The 18,708-nt window shown below is 52.8% G+C and overlaps 2 protein-coding genes across 4 annotated transcripts in view; one reads left to right on the top strand and one right to left on the bottom strand.

Annotated features, from left to right (window-relative positions):
- Window positions 1-3,605, bottom strand: part of NTRK1 (neurotrophic tyrosine kinase, receptor, type 1) — a 66,860-nt gene extending 63,255 nt beyond the window's left edge. The window contains exon 1 of the mRNA XM_011928458.1: window positions 3,303-3,605. The gene's annotated coding sequence lies outside the window, so the exon portion shown is untranslated. The remainder of the gene's footprint in view (window positions 1-3,302) is intronic.
- SH2D2A (SH2 domain containing 2A) lies at window positions 2,291-13,249 on the top strand. 3 transcript variants are annotated; one of them, XM_011928462.1, is made up of 9 exons: window positions 2,291-2,464; window positions 3,078-3,135; window positions 3,916-4,100; window positions 4,843-4,932; window positions 5,121-5,289; window positions 9,690-9,836; window positions 10,007-10,294; window positions 12,151-12,321; window positions 12,921-13,249. In XM_011928462.1, the coding sequence occupies exons 1-8, from the start codon at window positions 2,454-2,456 to the stop codon at window positions 12,316-12,318; spliced, it is 1,116 nt and encodes a 371-aa protein (XP_011783852.1). In that variant the 5' UTR covers window positions 2,291-2,453; the 3' UTR covers window positions 12,319-12,321; window positions 12,921-13,249. The 3 variants fall into 3 exon arrangements, with proteins under 3 accessions (XP_011783852.1, XP_011783851.1, XP_011783850.1); XM_011928461.1 differs by having other exon boundaries at window positions 3,047-3,135; XM_011928460.1 differs by having other exon boundaries at window positions 3,047-3,135; window positions 4,813-4,932.
- The last annotated feature ends 5,459 nt before the right edge of the window (window positions 13,250-18,708 follow it).

The raw sequence follows: 18,708 nt of genomic DNA, 5'->3' as shown, positions 1-18,708 counted from the left end.
AAAAATACAAAAATTAGCCAGGCATGGTGGCATTTACCTGTAGTCCCAGCTACTCAGGAGGCTGGGGCAGGAGAATCACTTGAACCTGGGAGGCAGAGGTTGCAGTGAGCTGAGATCGCACTACTGCACTTCAGCCTGGGTGACAGAGTGAGACTTCATCTCAGACACAGACACACAGACGCACAGACACACACACACACACACACACACACACACAAATATGTTGGCATGGATGTGGTGAAAAGGGAACAGTTTTACATTGCTGGTGAGAATGCAAATTAGTACAACCACTATGAAAAATAGTATGGATATTCCTTAAAAAACAAAAGTAGAAATACCATTATTTCTAGCAATCCCACCACTGGGTGTCTATTCAAAGGAAAAGAAGTCCTTCTATAAAAAAGACACATGCACACACACGTTTATAGCAGCACAATTTGCAATTGCAAAGATATGAAACCAACCTAAGTGCCCATCAACCAATGAATGGATAAAGAAAATGTGGTATATCTGCATCATGGAATACTACTCAGCCATTAAAAGGAACGAAATAATGTATTTTGCAGCAACTTGGTTGGAGCTGGAGGCCATTATTCTAAGTGGAGCAACTCAGGAATGGAAAACCAAATATCATATGTTCTCACTTATAAGTGGGAGCTAAGCTATGAGGACACGAAGGCATGAGAGTGATATAAGGGAATTTGGGGACTCGGGGGGAAGGTTAGGTGAAGAATAAAAGACTACATATTGGGGACAGTGTACACTGCTTGGGTGACAGGTGCATTAGAATCTCAGAAATCATCACCAGATAACTTATCCATGTAACCAAAACCCAACTGAACCCCAAAAACTATTAAAAATTTAGAACACTTTTTTAAAAGTAAGAAAATAGTACATAATATTTTGAAAAACAGTAAGTCTTGGCAAGTACATCTCCCCCACCTGACGTCTTGAGCCAACATTTTTTTTCCTCTCTGAGTTCTCAGTACCAAGAACAGTGCACAGCACATAGTCATGAACCTTTGGCCTAAATCACAGTGAAATTAGTGAAAGGGAGTCTAGCTTCTAGTCCCAGCATTCATACCAACTTCTTAGCCACTGAAAGACCCTGGCCAAGGCACTCCTCTGAGCTTCTGGTAAATGGGGATAATGTTCCTGTCCCCTTCTTAGTTTGTGAAGATCAATTCAGAGAGAAATGGAATTGGTCCTTTGGTATGGTGGGAAGTCTAAGCACATTGAAAGTTTAAGACATCAGCACCGGCCAATGCAGTGGCTCACGCCTGTGGAGGTCAAGGTCGGTGGATCACTTGAGGTCAGGAGTTCAAGACCAGCCTGGCCAACATGGTGAAACACTGTCTCTACTAAAAATATAAAAATTAGCCAGGCGTGGTGGTGCAAGCCTGTAATCCCAGCCACTCGGGAGACTGAGGCACAAGAATCCCTTGAACCTGGGAGGCGGAAGTTGCAGTGAGCTGAGATTATGTCACTGTAGTCCTGCTAGACTCTGTCTAAAAAAATAAAAGACATCAACAGTGATGTTATTAACAGCAACTGCTGATAGTGTTGATACTAATGATGACCAGCTTAGCTGGAGGAATTCTCCTTCCTTCCTCCAGGATTGCCTGGTTTTGCTCTAACTCAGTTCCATTATCGGCTGAATGATGGAATCCAGTCCCCCTCCTCTCTAACCCCTTGTCTCATAAATTTCTTTTTTTATTATTAATTTTTAAAAATAGAGATGGGGTCTCACTGTGTTGCCCAGGGCTGATCATGAACTCCTGGGCTTAAGCGATCCTCTTGCCTGAGCCTCCCAAAGTACTGGGATTTACAGGCATGAGACACCATGCCCAGACTCATAGATTTCATATGTCCTCAAAAAGTCCTTCCAGAAGTCTAACCCACATCCTTCCTGTTGCAGCCCTGCCCCCTCCCTTCCTCATGTCTCCTCAAAGCAAGACCCATAAGCACCTTGTGTGGCTTATCCTTGAGGCTGACATCCCCATTCCCACTGCTTAGAACAGGCCCAGAGGCAGAGTGGGAGATTTTCCAGAGATAAAGAAATAGAAGCCAAGAGAGATGAGAGAGAGAGAAAGGGAAGTTCTAGTTTGGGGTGAGGGAGCAGAGAAAGAATCTGGAGGGATGAAGGTCAGGTAGCAGTAAGGACTTCCTAACACCTAAACACAGAGTGACACAGATACCCCCCACCGCTATACCACCGCTATCTACAGCTGCGTGGCTTCCGGGGGTGGGACAATCGTCTTAAGGCTTTCCATGACGTGGGTCCTCTGCCAGAACTAAGGCTGTGGGTAAGGCGACATTTCCTGCCCCTGGGGCCAGGGTGAAAGGAGAGATGATGAGTTGCTGAGTGTGCACACCTTTCCAGAGCACATACACACACCCTGCTCTGGGATCCCTTGTCAGGCTGCCCCCATGGAGTTCCCCCTGGCCCAGATATGTCCCCAAGGTAAGTGTGAAGTTGGAGGATATGGGTGGGAGGGGGCACCAAGACCCCCATCCCCCTGCCCTCCCTCCTGGGCTTGAGCTCCCACTTCAGGGATGAGGGGCCCCACTCTAAGCCAGAGCTGGCAAGGCTGAGAGGCAGGGTGACCACAACCCTGCCTGGGGCTCCGTGCCCACTCATCCCTGAGGATAAAGGTGACAGGGTTTTTTGAGCACTTCTCAGACAGGAGAGAGGAGGGAGCAGGAGGATGAAGGGAGGAGGAGGCAGAAGATCCTGGACCAGAAGAAGGGCCTGCCCTGAAGTGATCTGCCTCCCTGGCCATCCGAAGGCCAGCCTGGCTCCCATCTTCTCCTTCTAGGCACCTGGTGTCCCTGACAATCTCCTCTGGCAGCATGAGCCCCCCTCCTGCCACCTTGGCTACTTATCCTCATGCCTGAGAAACTCCCCTGCTGCCCTTCTGAGTTTTTCCTGTCATTAAGACTGTCCCAGCCCCACAGATCCCTTGAACCTGGGAGGAGGGGTAGGAGGCAGAGATAGACACAGTCCCCCTCTGAGAAACCCCGGCAGCCCTCTTTGTGCTCACAGGGAGTGATGAAGCCCCCATCCCAACCTTCAGCACCTTCCAGACCACGGACACGACCCACAGGAGCTGCCGGAACCTGGGCTACACTGCGGTGAGTAGAAACCTGGGGCGGCAGCGGGGTGCAGCTCCCTCATCTCTCCCACCCTCCCATGGGGAAGGACTTGCAGGTGGACAAAGGCCAGCCCAAGAGAAGGCAGGAATGATCCGGGTCTGCCAACGGGCTGGGGCACAGAGGGAAAGAACGAAAATGGGGAGTACCTCCTTCACGCACTGAGTTGCCCACTCACTCCCGTGCTGCTCCTAGGCCCTCCAGAAGCTCAGGCAGAGTCCACAGGTGACCAGGATGCAGCGCATTGAGTCCCAGAAGCAGGCATCTGCCCTCTGTGTCAGTGACCTTCATTCACCTGGTGCATTCCACGTCTCAGCCCTTCCCTCCCGCCCACTCAAGAATTTTCTCTGTGAACTAGCTCAGTCCCTCATATTGTGGAGTAAGCCCTCCCTCATTCTGGCCTTTAGCGTGACTTCTGGCATCATGTTCCTTCATCCTGCAGGCCAGGGAATGACTCTGTCCATCCGGAAGGCTGTGCTGCCTTTCCTGTCCTCCTAGAGCACAGTGTGACAGCTCACTGCTGCTGGATTAAAAGCCCTCAGGACCCAGAGGGCAGAGGAAGGAGAGTCTCTGGAAGCCAGAACAGCTGGAGCTGAGGAAGGGACTTAGATTAGACTTTAGGAAGGACTTTCTGGGCAATCGTACCCTAAAATAGACAGGAGAGGCTGGGTATGAGGAAAAGAAGGTGGCAGGTGGATCAAAGTCAGGGGAAGGACCACCCATCATGCTGCTTCCCCCTCCTTGAACTCTTCCCTGATCCAGGCATCTCCCCAGGCCCTGGAGGCTGCCTCCGTCCCAGGGAATGCTGAGAGGGCAGAGGAGGTGCCTGGAGAAGGAAGCCTGTCCCTGCAGGCCGAGACCCGGGCTTGGTTCCAGAAGACCCAGGCCCACTGGCTCCTGCAGCATGGGGCAGCCCCTGCCTGGTTCCATGGCTTCATCACCCGGAGGTGAGTCATGGAGGAGGAAATTGGCCCAGACAGGGGCAGGGTAAGTCCTGGGTCTGGATCCTGCCACCTGCCAGGAATAGATGAAGGCTCCCACTTCTACCAGTCTGGAGCAGATGGAGGTGCCCACTCCAGGCTCCCACTCCCAGAGTTTTCCAGGCCTTTCACTGAGGCATCTCTCCAGGGGGGATCATTGGAGAGGCTCCAGTCCAGGCCTCTCTGTGCCTCAGCTTCCCCTCTCTAGGCCCCATTATCCTCCTGTTCCTAAGGCCTCGAATGCTGGTATTTTCCACCTCTCTCTCCCTCCAGGCTTACTCCATCTTTATCTCCCAGCCCTCTTTTCTTCCACCCTTGCAGATCCTCCCTCCTCCATTTCTCAGCCTCATTTCTCCCTATCTGTTTGTTCACCTCCTCAGTTCAGTTTTGACTTCTGAAATCTGGAAGTCCAACTACTTTCCCATCTCTGTTGCTGCAGTAGCAGCCCCTGCAGGCTGCGCTTCCAGGATGAGGCCAGGGGAGGAAGCTGGGGTCTCCTGAATGGGACCCCTGGCCCCTGTCCACGCCTAGTCTCTGCAGCGGGAGAACAGCTCCCACATGCTCTCTCTCCCCATCTCAACCCTAGCCTTTCTCTAGCCGTTCCAGCATGCTTGCTTGGGGGTAAGGGTTCCTCCTGAGAGCTGGGGAGACAGAGGCGAGGCTGGAAGTGTCAGAGCAGGTTTCGGCCCCCTCTCTCCGTCACCCACAGGGAGGCAGAGAGGCTGCTGGAGCCCAAGCCTCAGGGATGCTACTTGGTGCGGTTCAGCGAGAGCGCGGTGACCTTCGTGCTGACTTACAGGTGAGGGGCGAGGCCCCGCGCCAGGCGACAGAAGGCGGGGCTCGGCAGGGGCGGGGCTTGGGTCTGATCCCAGGAGGAGCCGAGCTTTTAGCTCAGTCCCCGGGCTGCTGAAAGTGGGGGTCACGCCTCGCGCTGGTGGCCCTGGCCGAGGAGTAGGAGATAGTCTGATCCCTAACGGCGCCCTCCAGGAGCCGGACTTGCTGCCGCCACTTCCTGCTGGCCCAGCTCGGGGACGGGCGCCACGTGGTGCTGGGCGAGGACAGCGCCCACAAACGGCTGCAGGACCTGCTGCGGCACTACACGGCGCACCCGCTCAGCCCCTACGGGGAGACGCTCACCGAGCCGCTCGCACGCCAGGTACGCGCCCCGGGCCCTGACCAGAGAGCCCAGGGTCTCAGGCCAGCGCCCCCTCCCCGCCCCCCGACTCAGAGCCCAGGCGCAGGACGTGGCACCAGGCACTTCTCATCCCAAAACACCACCCGGGCATGCCTCCCTTACCCCTTACCCAGGCATCTTCATCTTCGTGAGAGGGTGGCAGGCCCTTCGAGAAATATGAGTGCTGGGGGGTCCTCCTTAAGAGACCAGCCCAGCCATACGAAGATAGAGGGGCAAGGAGAGACCAGGGGCACACAGAGTCATTTGGGGTTTTGTTTTTTGTTTTGTTTTGTTTTAGACAGAGTCTCGATCTGTCGCGCAGGCTGGAGTGCAGTGGCGCGATCTTTTCTCCCTGCAAACTCCACCTCCCCGGTTCAAGTGATTCTCCTGCCTCAGCCTCCTGAGTCAGCTTCCCCTCTCTAGGCCCCATTATCCTTCTGTCCCTAAGGCTTCGAATGCTGGTATTTTCCATCTGGTATTTTGAGCTTTGACTTCTGAAATCTGGAAGTCCAACTACTTTCCCATCCCTGTTGCTGCAGTAGCAGCCCCTGCAGACTGGTCTTCCAGGATGAGGCCAGGAGAGGATGCAGGGGTCTCCTGAATGGGACCCCTGAGTAGCTGGGATTACAGGCATGAGCCACTGCACCCAGCCTAGTCTTTTGTTTTTAATAAAAGAGATATTTACGGAGTAATTAGGGCCTACCAACTGCTGGCAGGCCCTGAAAATAGACCCATGAAGAAGACAGACAGATGGGTCTCAAACTCACAAAGCCTACTTTCCAGCAGTAAAAATGGACAAGTAATAGAAATCCAGTGTGGAGAATGTGATTCAGAAGGAAATACAGGGTACCATTTAGTCTAGCAGGCAGCGGTGCACAAGTTCAGGCAGTGCTGAGGGACCACTGGGTGCCACGCAACCTTCTGGGCACTGGAAAAACAGCAGTGAACTTAAAGGACTGGAATATCTCCGCCTTCAAGAGCTTCCATTCTAGAAGGAGGAGGCAGACAAGTGAGTAATACAGAAAACAAGCAAAGAAGACAGAGTCTGTCTAGTAATGATAAGTACACACTGACAAGAAAACCAAACAGCTCCACCAGCAGCTCCACCTTCTAGGCAGACCCAGCCTCCAGCCTCCTCATGCCTCCTGGAGGCACCCACCTCTGCTACCCTGGCCCAGGCTGCCATCATTTCATGTGAAATATTGTTGAAGAATGACAGGGTTGAGGCTGTTCTACACAGGGTGTCAGGGAAGGTCACTCTGGTAAGCGGACATCTGAATAGAGGCCTGTATGAAATAGAAGAGCCATGCAGACAACTGGAGGAAAGGCATTCTCAGCAGCGGGCACAGCAGGTGCATAGGCCCTGAGGCAGGAGGAGACTTGCTGTGTCTGAGGAATGAAGGGAGCAGAGAGGAAGCTAGCATGGGTGGATCGAGTGACTGAAGGATAGAGAAGTAGGAGATGAGATCAGAGGGGTAAGGGAGGGGGGCCCTGTAGACTCTTGTATGCATTTGGAGTTTTATTCTGAGTGAGACGAGATGGCACTGGAGAGTTACAAGCTGAGGGGTGACATGGCCTGGCAAGTTTCAGGAGAGGCAATATTTCACATGAAATCATGGCAGCCTGGGTCAGGGTAGCAGAGGTGGGTGCCTCCAGGAGGCATGAGGAGGGTGGAGGCTGGGTCTCCTTAGAAGGTGGAGCTGCTGGGTTTTTGCGGGATTGGATGAGGAGTGTGAAAAGATGGACTTGTCATTGACTGAGACGAGGAAAGTTCTAGGAGGAACATGTCCGGGCAGGGGGGGAAGGTCAGGAGTTCTGTTTTCTACACATGCAGTTCAGCATGGAGATGTCAAGTAGGCAGCTGAAATTCAGAGTCTGGGGACCAGGACAAAGGGATGGGCTGCAGACAAATATTGAGAGTCACCAGCACTCAGAGGGACCCTAAAACCTTTAGGAGGGGTGAAATCTCACTCAGAAGTCAGTGTAAGGGGGGAAGGAAATGAAGCCCAAGTCTCCAGCATTTAGAGGTTGCAGAAATGAGGGTGAACTGACAAAGAAAATTGAGCAGAGCACTCAGAAAGAGAGGAGAAAAGCCAGAAGAGTGTGATGCTCTGGAAGCCAAGTGAAGAAAGTGAGTGAAGGCGGGTGAGGGCAGAGGGTGCAACTGACACTGGGTTTGAGAGAGAGGAGGTCATTGGTGACCTAGACAAGAAGAGTTTCACAGAACTTGATTTGGGTCAGTTACAACAAGTGGGGACAGTGCCTGTGGTCACTGCCTCTTTTGTGAGAAACAGGCAGAGACCTGAGATTCATAGAGCATCGGGAAGTCTGGGGGTGAGGAGGAGCCAGCCTGACCTGAGAAGGCTGAAGGCAGAGCTGTAGAAGTCTGAGGTCACACAGAGTCTTGTCACTCAAGCTCTCAGGATTCTGACTTATCCTGGGGCAATGGGTAACCAACCAAGGATTGCTAGGGGAGTTTCTGTAAGATTGCTCTGCTCGAAGACTGGAGAGTGAGTTGGAAGCGCAAGACGATGCAGGGGGAGGAGTCAAGAGGCCTCAACTAGGGTGCTGGCCGTGTGCATGGAGAAAAGTACTCAGATGTGAACATTATTTAGACAGTGGAAGGAGCAGGAATTGTGTTTGATTTCATGTCGAGAGGGAGGAGGTGGAAGCATCAAGGCTGACTCCTAAGGTACTATTTCGGCAGCAGGGTGGAGGTGCTACTTTTTATTCAGGAAGGAGATGCTGAGAGAGGAGGGGGTTAGGGCAGGAAAAGGAATTCTTTGGATTCCGTAATACACCTGCAGTACACCTCCCAATGGAGACGTGCACTTGGTGGATTGCAGGAGCACAAGAAAAGCCCTGTGACCTTAGCCTACACTGGCAGCAGGCATGGGGACAGCATTCATGGACCAAGGGCTAACACTGAACTGAAAGCACACTGTCTGTGAGATGGAACCATCCCACATGGGGCTCCTCTCTCCTGAGGTGGTCTCTGCCCTTAAAAATTTTAGCTTATGGCCAGGCGCAGTGGCTCACATCTGTAATCCCAGCACTTTGGGAGGCCAAGGTGGAGGATCACCTGAGGTCAAGAGTTCGAGACCAGTCTGGCCAACGTGACAAAACCCCATCTCTACTGAAAAATACAAACATTAGCTGGGTGTGGTGGCGCATGCCTGTAATCCCAGCTACTTGGGAGGCTGAGGCAGGAGAATCTCTTGAACCCAGGAGGTGGAGGTTACAGTGAGCCGAGATTGTGCCACTGCACTCCAGCCGGGATGACAGAATGAGACTTGGTCTAAAAAAAAAAAAAAAACAACAAAAAACTTCAGGTTATATCTCCATAAATTAACCAGCAGTACAGAATTAAACACAAGCACAGCTGTCATGGAGATTGGTCCCCATGCCAATAATTTTTCAGCTAAAGATGTGTAATTTTCAGCTAAAGATATTGCATTTTCACGACCACAGGCACAAATGGAATCTGGCCTTGCCCTGTGATCCAGATGAAATTAAGTTTAATGCAGCCAAGTGTGGTGGCTCACACCTGTAATCCTAAAACTCAGGAAGGCTGAGGTGGGAGGATCATTTGAGCCCAGGAGTTCAAGACCAAGCCTGGGCAATATACTGAGACCCCATCTCTACAGAAAATGAAAACACAGGCCGGGCGCAGTGGCTCAAGCCTGTAATCCTAGCACTTTGGGAGGCCGAGACGGGCGGATCACGAGGTCAGGAGATCGAGACCACCCTGGCTAATACGGTGAAACCCCGTCTCTACTAAAAGAATACAAAAAACTAGCCGGGCAACGAGGCGGGCACCTGTAGTCCCAGCTACTTGGGAGGCGGAGGCAGGAGAATGGCGTAAACCTGGGAGGCGGAGCTTGCAGTGAGCTGAGATCCGGCCACCGCACTCCAGCCTGGGCGACAGAGCCAGACTCCGTCTCAAAAAAAAAAAAAAAAAAAAAAAAAAAAGAAAATGAAAACACAGTTAGCGGGGGTGGTGGCGCATGCCTGTAGTCCCAGCTACTTGGGAGGCTGAGGCAGGAGGAGAGCTTGAGCCCAGGAGATCAAGGCTGCAGCGAGCTGAGACTGCACCACTACACTTCAGCCTGGGCAACAGAGTGAGACTCTATCTCAAAAAAGAAAAACTTTAATGGTAGATATGGCCTGTGACCAGAGCTTACCACTGCCTCCATCCAACCCTGGATCTCCTCACTGTCACCATACCCTCTTCCTCATCCAGTGAACCCAGCCCAGGCCAAATTTCTGTGCCCCTCCCCCTTCCACCATCCTCCACTTAGACTGGATTATTTTGTCCTCCTGATCACCTCCCCCTCCCCAATACTCCACCAAGTCCCTCAGACCTCATTCTTTCCCAGCAGACTCCTGAGCCTGCAGGACTTCCCCTGAGGACCGAAGAATCAAACTCTGGAAGCAAAAGCCAGGACCCAAACCCCGAGTACAGCCCAGTCATCAAACAGGGGCAAGCCACAGTCCCAATGCAGAAAGAAGCGGCCGGGGAGAAGGAGGTATTGGGTTGGAGGGGCTGAGGGAGCTGGAGGACAGGCCTGCGAGGGGGTGCAGGCAGCGGGGAGGAGGAGGGGCCTAGCGGGGGCAGAGGCTCAGGCTGGGAGTTACCATGGGGCTTTAACCCTGCTTCCCTCACCCCACTCCTCCCTGGCCTCACCTTCTCTCCCAGCCCTCCCAGCCACTCAGGCCCAAGCCTCCCATCCCTGCCAAACCTCAGCTGCCCCCAGAAGTTTACACAAGCCCTGTTTCACGACGCCTCCCGGCCCCACCCCCTAAGCCCTCCAATCCTATCTACAACGAGCCTGATGAACCCATAGCCTTCTATGCCATGGGCCGGGGCAGCCCCGGGGAAGCCCCCAGCAACATCTATGTGGAGGTGGAAGATGAGGGCCCACCCACCACCCTTGGGCACCCTGTCCTACGGAAGAGCCGGTCCAGGCCTGTCCCAGGAGGCCAGGTAAACTGGTGTGCAGGGAAAGGTGGGTTCGAGAAGGTCTCCCTGCAGGTAGATGGGGGAAGGTGAAGAAGGTGTTCAGAGTGGATGCCTGGGGCAGGGTAAGGGGCAGAGGTGTGAGGTGATGTGGGAAGGACAGAATGATCCAGGTGCCAGCCTCCCTTCTCCAGCCCAGAGACTGCCCCCTCTTCTCCCCAGAGTCACTCAGTCCTCATCTTTATCAAGCCCCCATGCCCTCCTACCTCACAGAGAAAACAGAGACCCCCAGGCAGGGTGCCCCTTCACCTCCCCCATCGAGGCTTTTTTGATCTGTGTCCATCTTGTCCTGCAGGCCCTCTTCGGATGCACCTGGGCTGACCCCACCCCGTGCCTCTCTGGCTCTCTCCCTTGGCCTTCACGGCCCTGCTGTCCTGGAGAAAAAGAGCACTTGGGGTCCCTTATGTCATCTCAGTAAACTCAGAGGAGGGGGACTCTGCTCTCCCAGCTCCTTCTGTGCACTCCCTGTCTCCCTCTTCCTTCTCCTCAGACCTAAGTCTGCTTGCCTACCCTTCAAGTCAGTACCTCATGCCATGGGTTAGCCCCAGCAGCCATCCCACCCTCTCCCTTGGCCTCTGCGGCCCTCCCAAAGCCCTTCCCCAGCCTCTCTCCTCAGACCCTTCCCCACCCTCCCTCCCTGCTGGTGCCCCAGGCTCCCCGCTCAGCCTGAGCCTGCTTGTCCTCACCCACACCCCTGCCAACGCCTGCTGTCCTAGAGCTGACGTCACCTGTCCATATCTCCATCCGAACTTCTCTCCAAGCTTCTGGTCAGTTCCCCCCAGCATCCCTCAGCCCTTCAAACTCAACACAGCCAACACCACTCTCACCCTTGCCCTCCAAACAGCTCGGTCCCATGTTTCCTGTCCTGATTGCTAACTCTCTAGCCACCCAGCTAGCCAAGTCAGAGTCCCAGGGCTCCCTCAGCACTGCTCCTTTTTCACTCCCCCAGTAAGCCACTCATTCATGCTGGATCTCTTCCTAAGTATATTTTTCCTTTCCCCAGCTCCAGCCTCCATCATTGGGGTCTGGCTTTGTCACCCAGGCTGGAGTGTAGTGGCACTATCATAGCTCACTGCAAACCTGAACTCCTGGGTACAAGTGATCCTCCCGCCTCAGCTGAGATTACAGGCTCGAGCCACCTCACCTGGCTCCCGAGAGCTTCTTAACTGGTTTCCTAACCACCATACTTGCCACTTCTGATCCACTCTGCACCAAAAAAGCCAGAATGGTCTTGCTGAAGCAGCTGTCTGGCCCGTGATGCACTCTAGACTTGGGTGAGGGGGGTCTCACCTCCTTAGCGTTACCACCAGCCGCTCCCATTCTCCTAGAATGATTCATATTTCTCTAAACCAAGTGGTTTCAAGCCTCCTGGGGTTTGCACTCACCAGTATCTCTGCCTATAGCAACTTCCTGCAAGCTCATCCTCCCGCTGCCTGGCAACTTTCTAATCATCCTTCAAGACCAGCTTTCCCTTCTCAGAGGCCACAGAGGCCACCCCCTGTGCCTTACACACACCTGCCATGACACTGATCACATGAGACACCTATCTCTTCCCATCTCCTTCTCTCTGTCCCTTCCCTAGTTTAGAGTGTGAGCTCCCTGAAGGGAGGGCTGGGACTTACCCATCTGTTTCCAAAGCACCCAGCCCAGTGCCTGGCACAGAGCAGGTGCTCAGGAGATGTTTGTTGAATTGATGAATGACAGGAGTTTATACACCCTCTCTGGAAGCCAAAGTCTGTTCAGATCAGATGTCTTGAGACTGCAGGTACACCTAGGAGGCAGAGGGTAGAGGGTGTGACCTAGAACTGTCCTTCTCTCTGTAGAATACAGGTGGCTCCCAGCTGCATTCTGAGAACTCTGTGATTGGGCAAGGCCCTCCCCTGCACCACCAGCCCCCACCCGCCTGGAGACACACCCTCCCCCACAATCTTTCTAGACAGGTGCTTCAGGACAGAGGACAGGCATGGCTCCCCCTTGGGCCTCCTCAGTAGGTGGTAAGTCTGAGCTTGGTGAGGATAACTTGGAGTATAAGGTCCAGAGAACTTCACACACACCTGGTACCCTTCTCAGGAAATGTGGATGGAATAAACCATAGTTGATCAAAGCTGGAAAGGAGAGAGCCATCATCAATTGCAAGGATGGCAAAGAGGTGTCATCTTGCACGCCAACTCCAATCCATTGGTCGTGGCTGCCTAGAGTGCTGCATTGGAAAGGATGTTAAGGTTATATCTGAACTCAGCAGAAAAAAATCACATGATTGATTAGTGATGTCTGCCATGGGTAAGGGCGGGAGGATGAGCAGCATTACATTTGTCCTTACTGATCAAATTCAACTCCCTCACTATGCAGAAAAGAAAACAGCCTGAGAGGGACAGTGACTTGGCCAAAGTCAAGGACTAGAACCCAGGCTTCCTGATTCCCCATTTAGTACTCTGTTCCTTACCACACATCCACAAACTCCAGTCCATAGGAAACATCAGAGATTTCCTCAAACAGGAAGTCTGGCCACTTTCCAGAGTTCTACTGCATGGAGGCCTGGGTGCTTGCTGGGTCCCCTTCTATGGATCCTGACTTAACTCTGTCCCCCTGACAGGTCCGGCCTGACCCCCAACAAAGAAGCCTGGAGGTCAGAGAAGCAAATGTGGAGGCTGCTCCCTCCTAAAAGATCCCAAGAATCCAATGGCTCAGTCCTTGATGATCTAAGACAGCAAAGAAGTGTGCGAGGAGGGCCCTGCTGGCTCCCACTGTCCTGATTTCTCCTCCTGGAGTCTAATTTCCTTGGCCCTCTGAGCCTTTGAGTCTGGGCCCTGGTCCAATGCTGCTGTTGTCTGAGGAATGGTTTGGTGAGAACAGATGTTAGAACTTGTTTGTTGATTCTTGTCTGGCTAATAAATCATCACCAACTGCCTTCCCCTACAGGGATTCAAGTCCTCCAGGCTCCTTCTGTCTCTGTCTCTGACTTTCTCTCTCTCATACTGTGGAAGGCAAGGGGTTGAACTGCCACTGCAGTGAGGGTGGAAGGGCTTGAGGATTGACTGACACCAAGGCCAGGGACACAAGACCTCTGCAAAGTATTCCTTCTCTAGTTGGGATGGGTTGAGTAGGCAGCCAGGGACATAGGGGTGACTGCACCACTTGAGGCATAAAGAAAGAGGGGCAGAGAGCTGAGCAGTTGAGGGACAGCCCCTTCGCCTCCTCTGCAACCCCCCTGCAAAGTACAGGACTGGAGAGGAGGAAGATGTGTGTGTGAGCCCCTTAAGAGGACAGGAATCCCCTTGGAACCGGCTCCAGGCCTCTCATCTTCCTAGCCTCTTGGGCTTAGGCCCTTTGCCTCAATCAGGACCCCATTCTCTCCCGTATCCCTCTTGCTTCCCCCTTCTCTGCCCAGAACCACTTCAGAGCCAGCCTCCTGTTCCCATGCAAAGCTCTGGGGCTCTGGCGTATGCCCTGGGCCTTACTTTTGTCTCAGACTGGGGACTTCCTTTTTTTTTTTTTTTTTTTTTTTAAAGACAGGGTCTCGCTCTGTCACCCAGGCTGGAGTATAGTGGCATGATCATAGCTCACTGCAGCCTTGAACTCATGGGCTCAAGGGATCCTCCTGCCTTAGCCTCCCAAGTTGCTGGGACTACAGGTGCCCACCACCAAGCCCGGCTGGGCGTGGTGGCTCACGCCTGTAATCCCAGCGCTTTGGGAGGCCGAGGTGGGCAGATCACCTGAGGTCAGGAGTTTGAGACCAGCCTGGCCAATTTGGTGAAACCCCATCCATCTCTACTAAAAATACAAAAGTCAGTCAGGCGTGATAACACATGCCTGTCATCCCAGCTACTCAAGAGGCTGAGGCAGGAGAATTGCTTGAACCCGGGAGGCAGAGGTTGCAGTGAGCCAAGATTGCACCACTGTACTCCAGCCTGGGTGACAGAGAAAGACTCTGTCTTAGGGGAAAAATAAAAATAAATAAATAAATAAAAATTATAGAGAGAGGGTCTCACTATATTGCCAGAGCTGGTCTCAAACCCCTGGCCTCAAGCTATATTCCTGTCACAGCCTCCCGAAATGCTGGGATTAAAGGCATGAGCCACCATGCCCAGCCAGACAGGGGGCTTTCTAAGGCAGGGCGGTGTCTGCCCCTGGATCATCCTCAGGGCTCAGAGCAGAGACGGCCCCTCCAGAGCTGCCCAGGCCTGGGGACTCCTGTGGTCCCATCTGTGCAGCCTGTTCTTTTCACACTCATTCCTATAAGAGTCTAGTCCAGGCAATCAGCACCTGTCAGGGCCCCTGTACCTACCTGAGGCACAGGAACCTTCCAGACCATTTCCTTAAGCCACAGTCCCTAGGCCTGGGCACTGCCACCACCACACCACCCCCAGCCTGGCCCAGGTGCCAGCTCCAGTGACTGGCCAATTCCCCTCCTTTCCACTCCAGTGCTAATCAGCTTAAGGAGAAATATGGTTGCTGAGTCAACAGAGTTGGGGTTCCACTTCCCTTTGTTTAGACCTCAGATCTAAATGCCCTCCTGAGGAAGAGGAGAGGTGGGGAGAGAGGCAGAGGGGCAGGGAGGGAGGAGCAGAGGACTTTGCTGAAATCAGAGAGGAGGCTGAAAGTGCCAGAAAGGTCTCAGATTAGACGCAGGGAGTCAGTTACCTCATGGCTGATTCCTTGGGGCAGGGGAGGAGGCAGAAAGAGTGGCATATTTATTGTACAGCAAGAGACAGAAATCAGAAAGTCAGAAAATAGATTTCCCCAGACTTTGGGGTGTAACAGAACGGGCAGGTGTGGGGAGGGGGCCAGAAATGCCTAGTGACCCACTTGGTGTTTCTAGAGGAGAAAGCCTGGGGCAGAACAGGGGCAGGAGCAAAGCCAGGGGCAGAGCAGGACCTAGGGACCCTCTTCTTCCTTCTGTGACTCCACAGAGCATGTGGTGGACACACCAAAGGGGTGGTGGAGCTCAGATGAACGTATGGCATCAAGAGCCCTGGGTCTGTTGTGGTGCTGTGCTAATTAGTTGTGCAATCTTCAGCAGGGGAACCCTTTTGCTGTGCCACTGCTCCCTCTATTCTTTATGCATGGAGATAATGCCTCATTTGCACACAGGGTCTCATTGCACACAGATGAGACCATACAAGTGAAGGGTTTTGAAAAGCAGTACTGCTGGGTCTAGAAGGGACTTCAGAGACCCTTAATGACAGAGTTTTTGGCTCAACTAAAGAGGAAACTGAGGTCTAGAGAGGGGAGGTGACAGGGAGCCAAAGGCAGTAAGGCCCAGGGCCCAGATCTTGTCGTCCCAACCCAGGGTTCCTCTTAATACCACGGGGCCCCTCCTACGCTAAAGGATAAGCTCCCAGTCCTGCTGAGGGCCACAGCTGCAGGCCCAGCCCTCAAGACCAAGGTTGTGGAACCTCCCTCCCATTCACGAGGGGCACCCCTGCACGATCCCGCTGACTTTACTCCAAGCTGAGGCCTGGGGCTGCGGTGAGACCTCAGGAGGGAGAAGTTGAGTAACTTGTACAGGAAAAGCGAACTGGGGCAATTATGCTGAGTGAGACTCCACATGCCAAGAGGGGGAGGGCATTTCTCACCGACAGTCTTCCCATGGTCATTCCATCCCTCCTCCTGCCTCCTCCAGGTAGAGCCTCTCTGGCTGAGCCCACTGTTTTATCTGTGAAAGGGCAACCTCTCACCCTGTCACAGCACATGGAAGGCCTTGCTGTGAGCAGAGAGCACTGCTCCCATTACAGGGTCCAGCTTTGTCCTCCAGCCCCTGCCCCTTCAGTTCCATGCCTTACCCTGATGGCTCTTTCCTGCTCCAGCCTCCCCTGAGCTGCCCCTTTCATCCTATCTGCTCCCTCAACTAATGCAGCACAGTCTCAGTAAGGTGATCTGTGACTGGCTCAGGGGCTTCTCAGGGAGACTGAAGAGCTAACATCACATCCCATGAACCCACTCAGGGAGGGGTGGGGCTGGTCATCACTGAGTCCTCACCTGAAAGAAAGCTAAACTTAGGCCGGGTGCGCTGGGCGCGGTGGCTCACGCCTATAATCCCAACACTTTGGGAGGCCAAGGCAGGTGGATCACCTGAGGTCGGGAATTCGAAACCAGTCTGGCCAACATGGTGAAACCCAGTCTCTACTAAAAATACAAAAATTAGCCGAGCATGGTGGCATGCGCCTGTGATCCCAGCTACTCAGGAGAATCACTTGAACCCGGAAGGCAGAGGTTGCAGTAAGCCAAGACTGCACCACTGCACTCCAGCCTGGGCGACACAGAGAGATTCCACCTCAAAAAAAGAAAAAAGAAAAAGAAAGCTGAACCTAGAGGGAAAGGGGTAAAAAGGGGCAGACGGGAGCACGCAGCCCAGAATTTTCCAGCATCCTTGCCACTTCCCCCAGGCCCCACTGAACTTTAACCACTCCTCCGTACATTGGGGCTTCTTGGACAGCGAGCTCAGCACCCCAGCTAGAGTGCAGATGTGGCTGGGCCCCTCCGAAGGGGACAGCGGTGTTGCAGAGGCACTAAAACACCCTCATTACGACAACCACATCATCTCTGTGAGGGTTGTAAGTCTGATCCTTGCAGACCTCAGCTTCTCCAGCTCTACTGTCCTGGTCAATGTGACACTGCACATCCAGCTTTGCCCCGGCCCCACCAACATCTTCCAGGGCTAACTGGATCCATTTCTGACCAAGGCCTTCACACCTTTCTCCTTCTGCCCCTTGGCTGTTGCTGCCATGCTCATTTTAACCAAGTTATCACTCTTATTTCTCCCTCAATCTGTCTCTGTCTTCTGTTCATCAGAACTTGAGGCTACCACCTCCAGGAAGCCCTCCCAAATGAAGTCTATCCGTTTTCTAATTGTTAGTTATTTCTCAGTGACCAGGAAATTCCAACCACCAAATAAAATGCCACCTTTGGTAGGGCTAAAAAGTGGCTTTAAAAAAAAATGTGGCTTAAGCCTCTTGAGTGAACTGAAGAAAGTGGGAGGCAAGAGGACCCTTATAGATATCTAGCCCAATTCTGTCCATTTCCAGACCAGGGAGTCTCCCTCTCACCATCTTCTGCCTCGCAGCCCAGAGCACTTCCACCTACATCATGAAACAGCCCCTAAAATGAGAAAGTTGAATTACTGAATCCCAGGAGCGTGGCAACTCATATGGTTACGGCTGCATCTGTAGCATACTGGATGTAAGAAAGGAAGCACTGGATTCATTGGAACCTAAGATTTTAGGCCCTGCTGAGCACACCTCACCACCTGTGACACCCCAGAGGGGCAGATCTCAGCCCTGACCCCCAGTGCCTCTGTGAACACTGGGAGCATGGTAGGGCTGAAGCTCCTTGCTGGTCTTAACTGGATGCACAGATCTGGACAACTACAGCCTGAGTGTCCCTGTGGGATGCAGGAGCCCTGTCTGGCTCCAGCCCGAAGTAGGTCAGATTTCAGATAAGCGGGTGGTTTTCCTGTAAGTGATGAAACCCTCTCTGTACTTAATGAGAAACAGACTCCTCAACTTACCCCAGCACAAAAAACCAGAAGCTTGGTGAGGTTTCTAACTTCTGCCTCTTCCTTCCCATCCCCAGGTCTCCACCACATACCTCAAATGCCCCAATGGCCTTAGCCTCCCCTCACTGTCACCAGGACTGCCAAACACTAATTCTTCCCAGTGTTTTCCAGCAACAGTACACTCAAGCGTCTATTTCTGGTCAACAGCTCCTCCACCTGACATCCAAGGCTCTCTTGTAGGAGTTTCCTCAACGCTCCTTTCCTGCAGGAAACCACAGCAGCTAAGCCCTACTGGAATCCTGATACCCGTAGCCATATTTTTCAGTGGTTGTTTGCAGTATGAGTTGCACATTGTTTTTGGAATTATGCCATCTGTCTTGTCACTTCTGAGCGTCACAGTGCATTACAGATAATTGGAGTCTATAGACCCTGTACCTCCTTTCTTCAACAAAGGCTAGGGCTCTGGACGTCTCTAAGGGTATCTCTAGCACCCAAGTTCAATGTGAAGCTTCCAAACCGATCCAAACCAATGGACTACCAGTGTCAATCTGAATCATCTTTAGGGACAGGGATTTTACCACTTTACCTCTTGCTGGATAGAATTTTTATGTCTGACAACTATTTTGTGCTACTGAAAAAACCTCCTGACTTCACCCAGTCTCCAGAGGTACCTGAGATAAGCAATACATATTTGGGATCACAGGTCTCTCTGAAAATCATCCCACCTCATATGAAGTTTAGCATACCATTTCTAGGGTTTTCAAAGGCCACAAACACAGCTAGACGGTGGATAGAGAGAAAAAATAGCAAAGCAATCAGGCAGCTCAAGATCATTTGGAAGGTGCTTTACACAAGGTAAACACAAATCCAGAGACAGGGCAGGCAA

The sequence above is a fragment of the Colobus angolensis genome, unplaced genomic scaffold (genome assembly GCF_000951035.1).
Source record: "Colobus angolensis palliatus isolate OR3802 unplaced genomic scaffold, Cang.pa_1.0 Scaffold77, whole genome shotgun sequence".
NCBI lineage: Eukaryota > Metazoa > Chordata > Mammalia > Primates > Cercopithecidae > Colobus > Colobus angolensis.
Note: the sequence above shows the minus strand (reverse complement) of the source record. Positions and strands in the feature narration are given on the sequence as shown.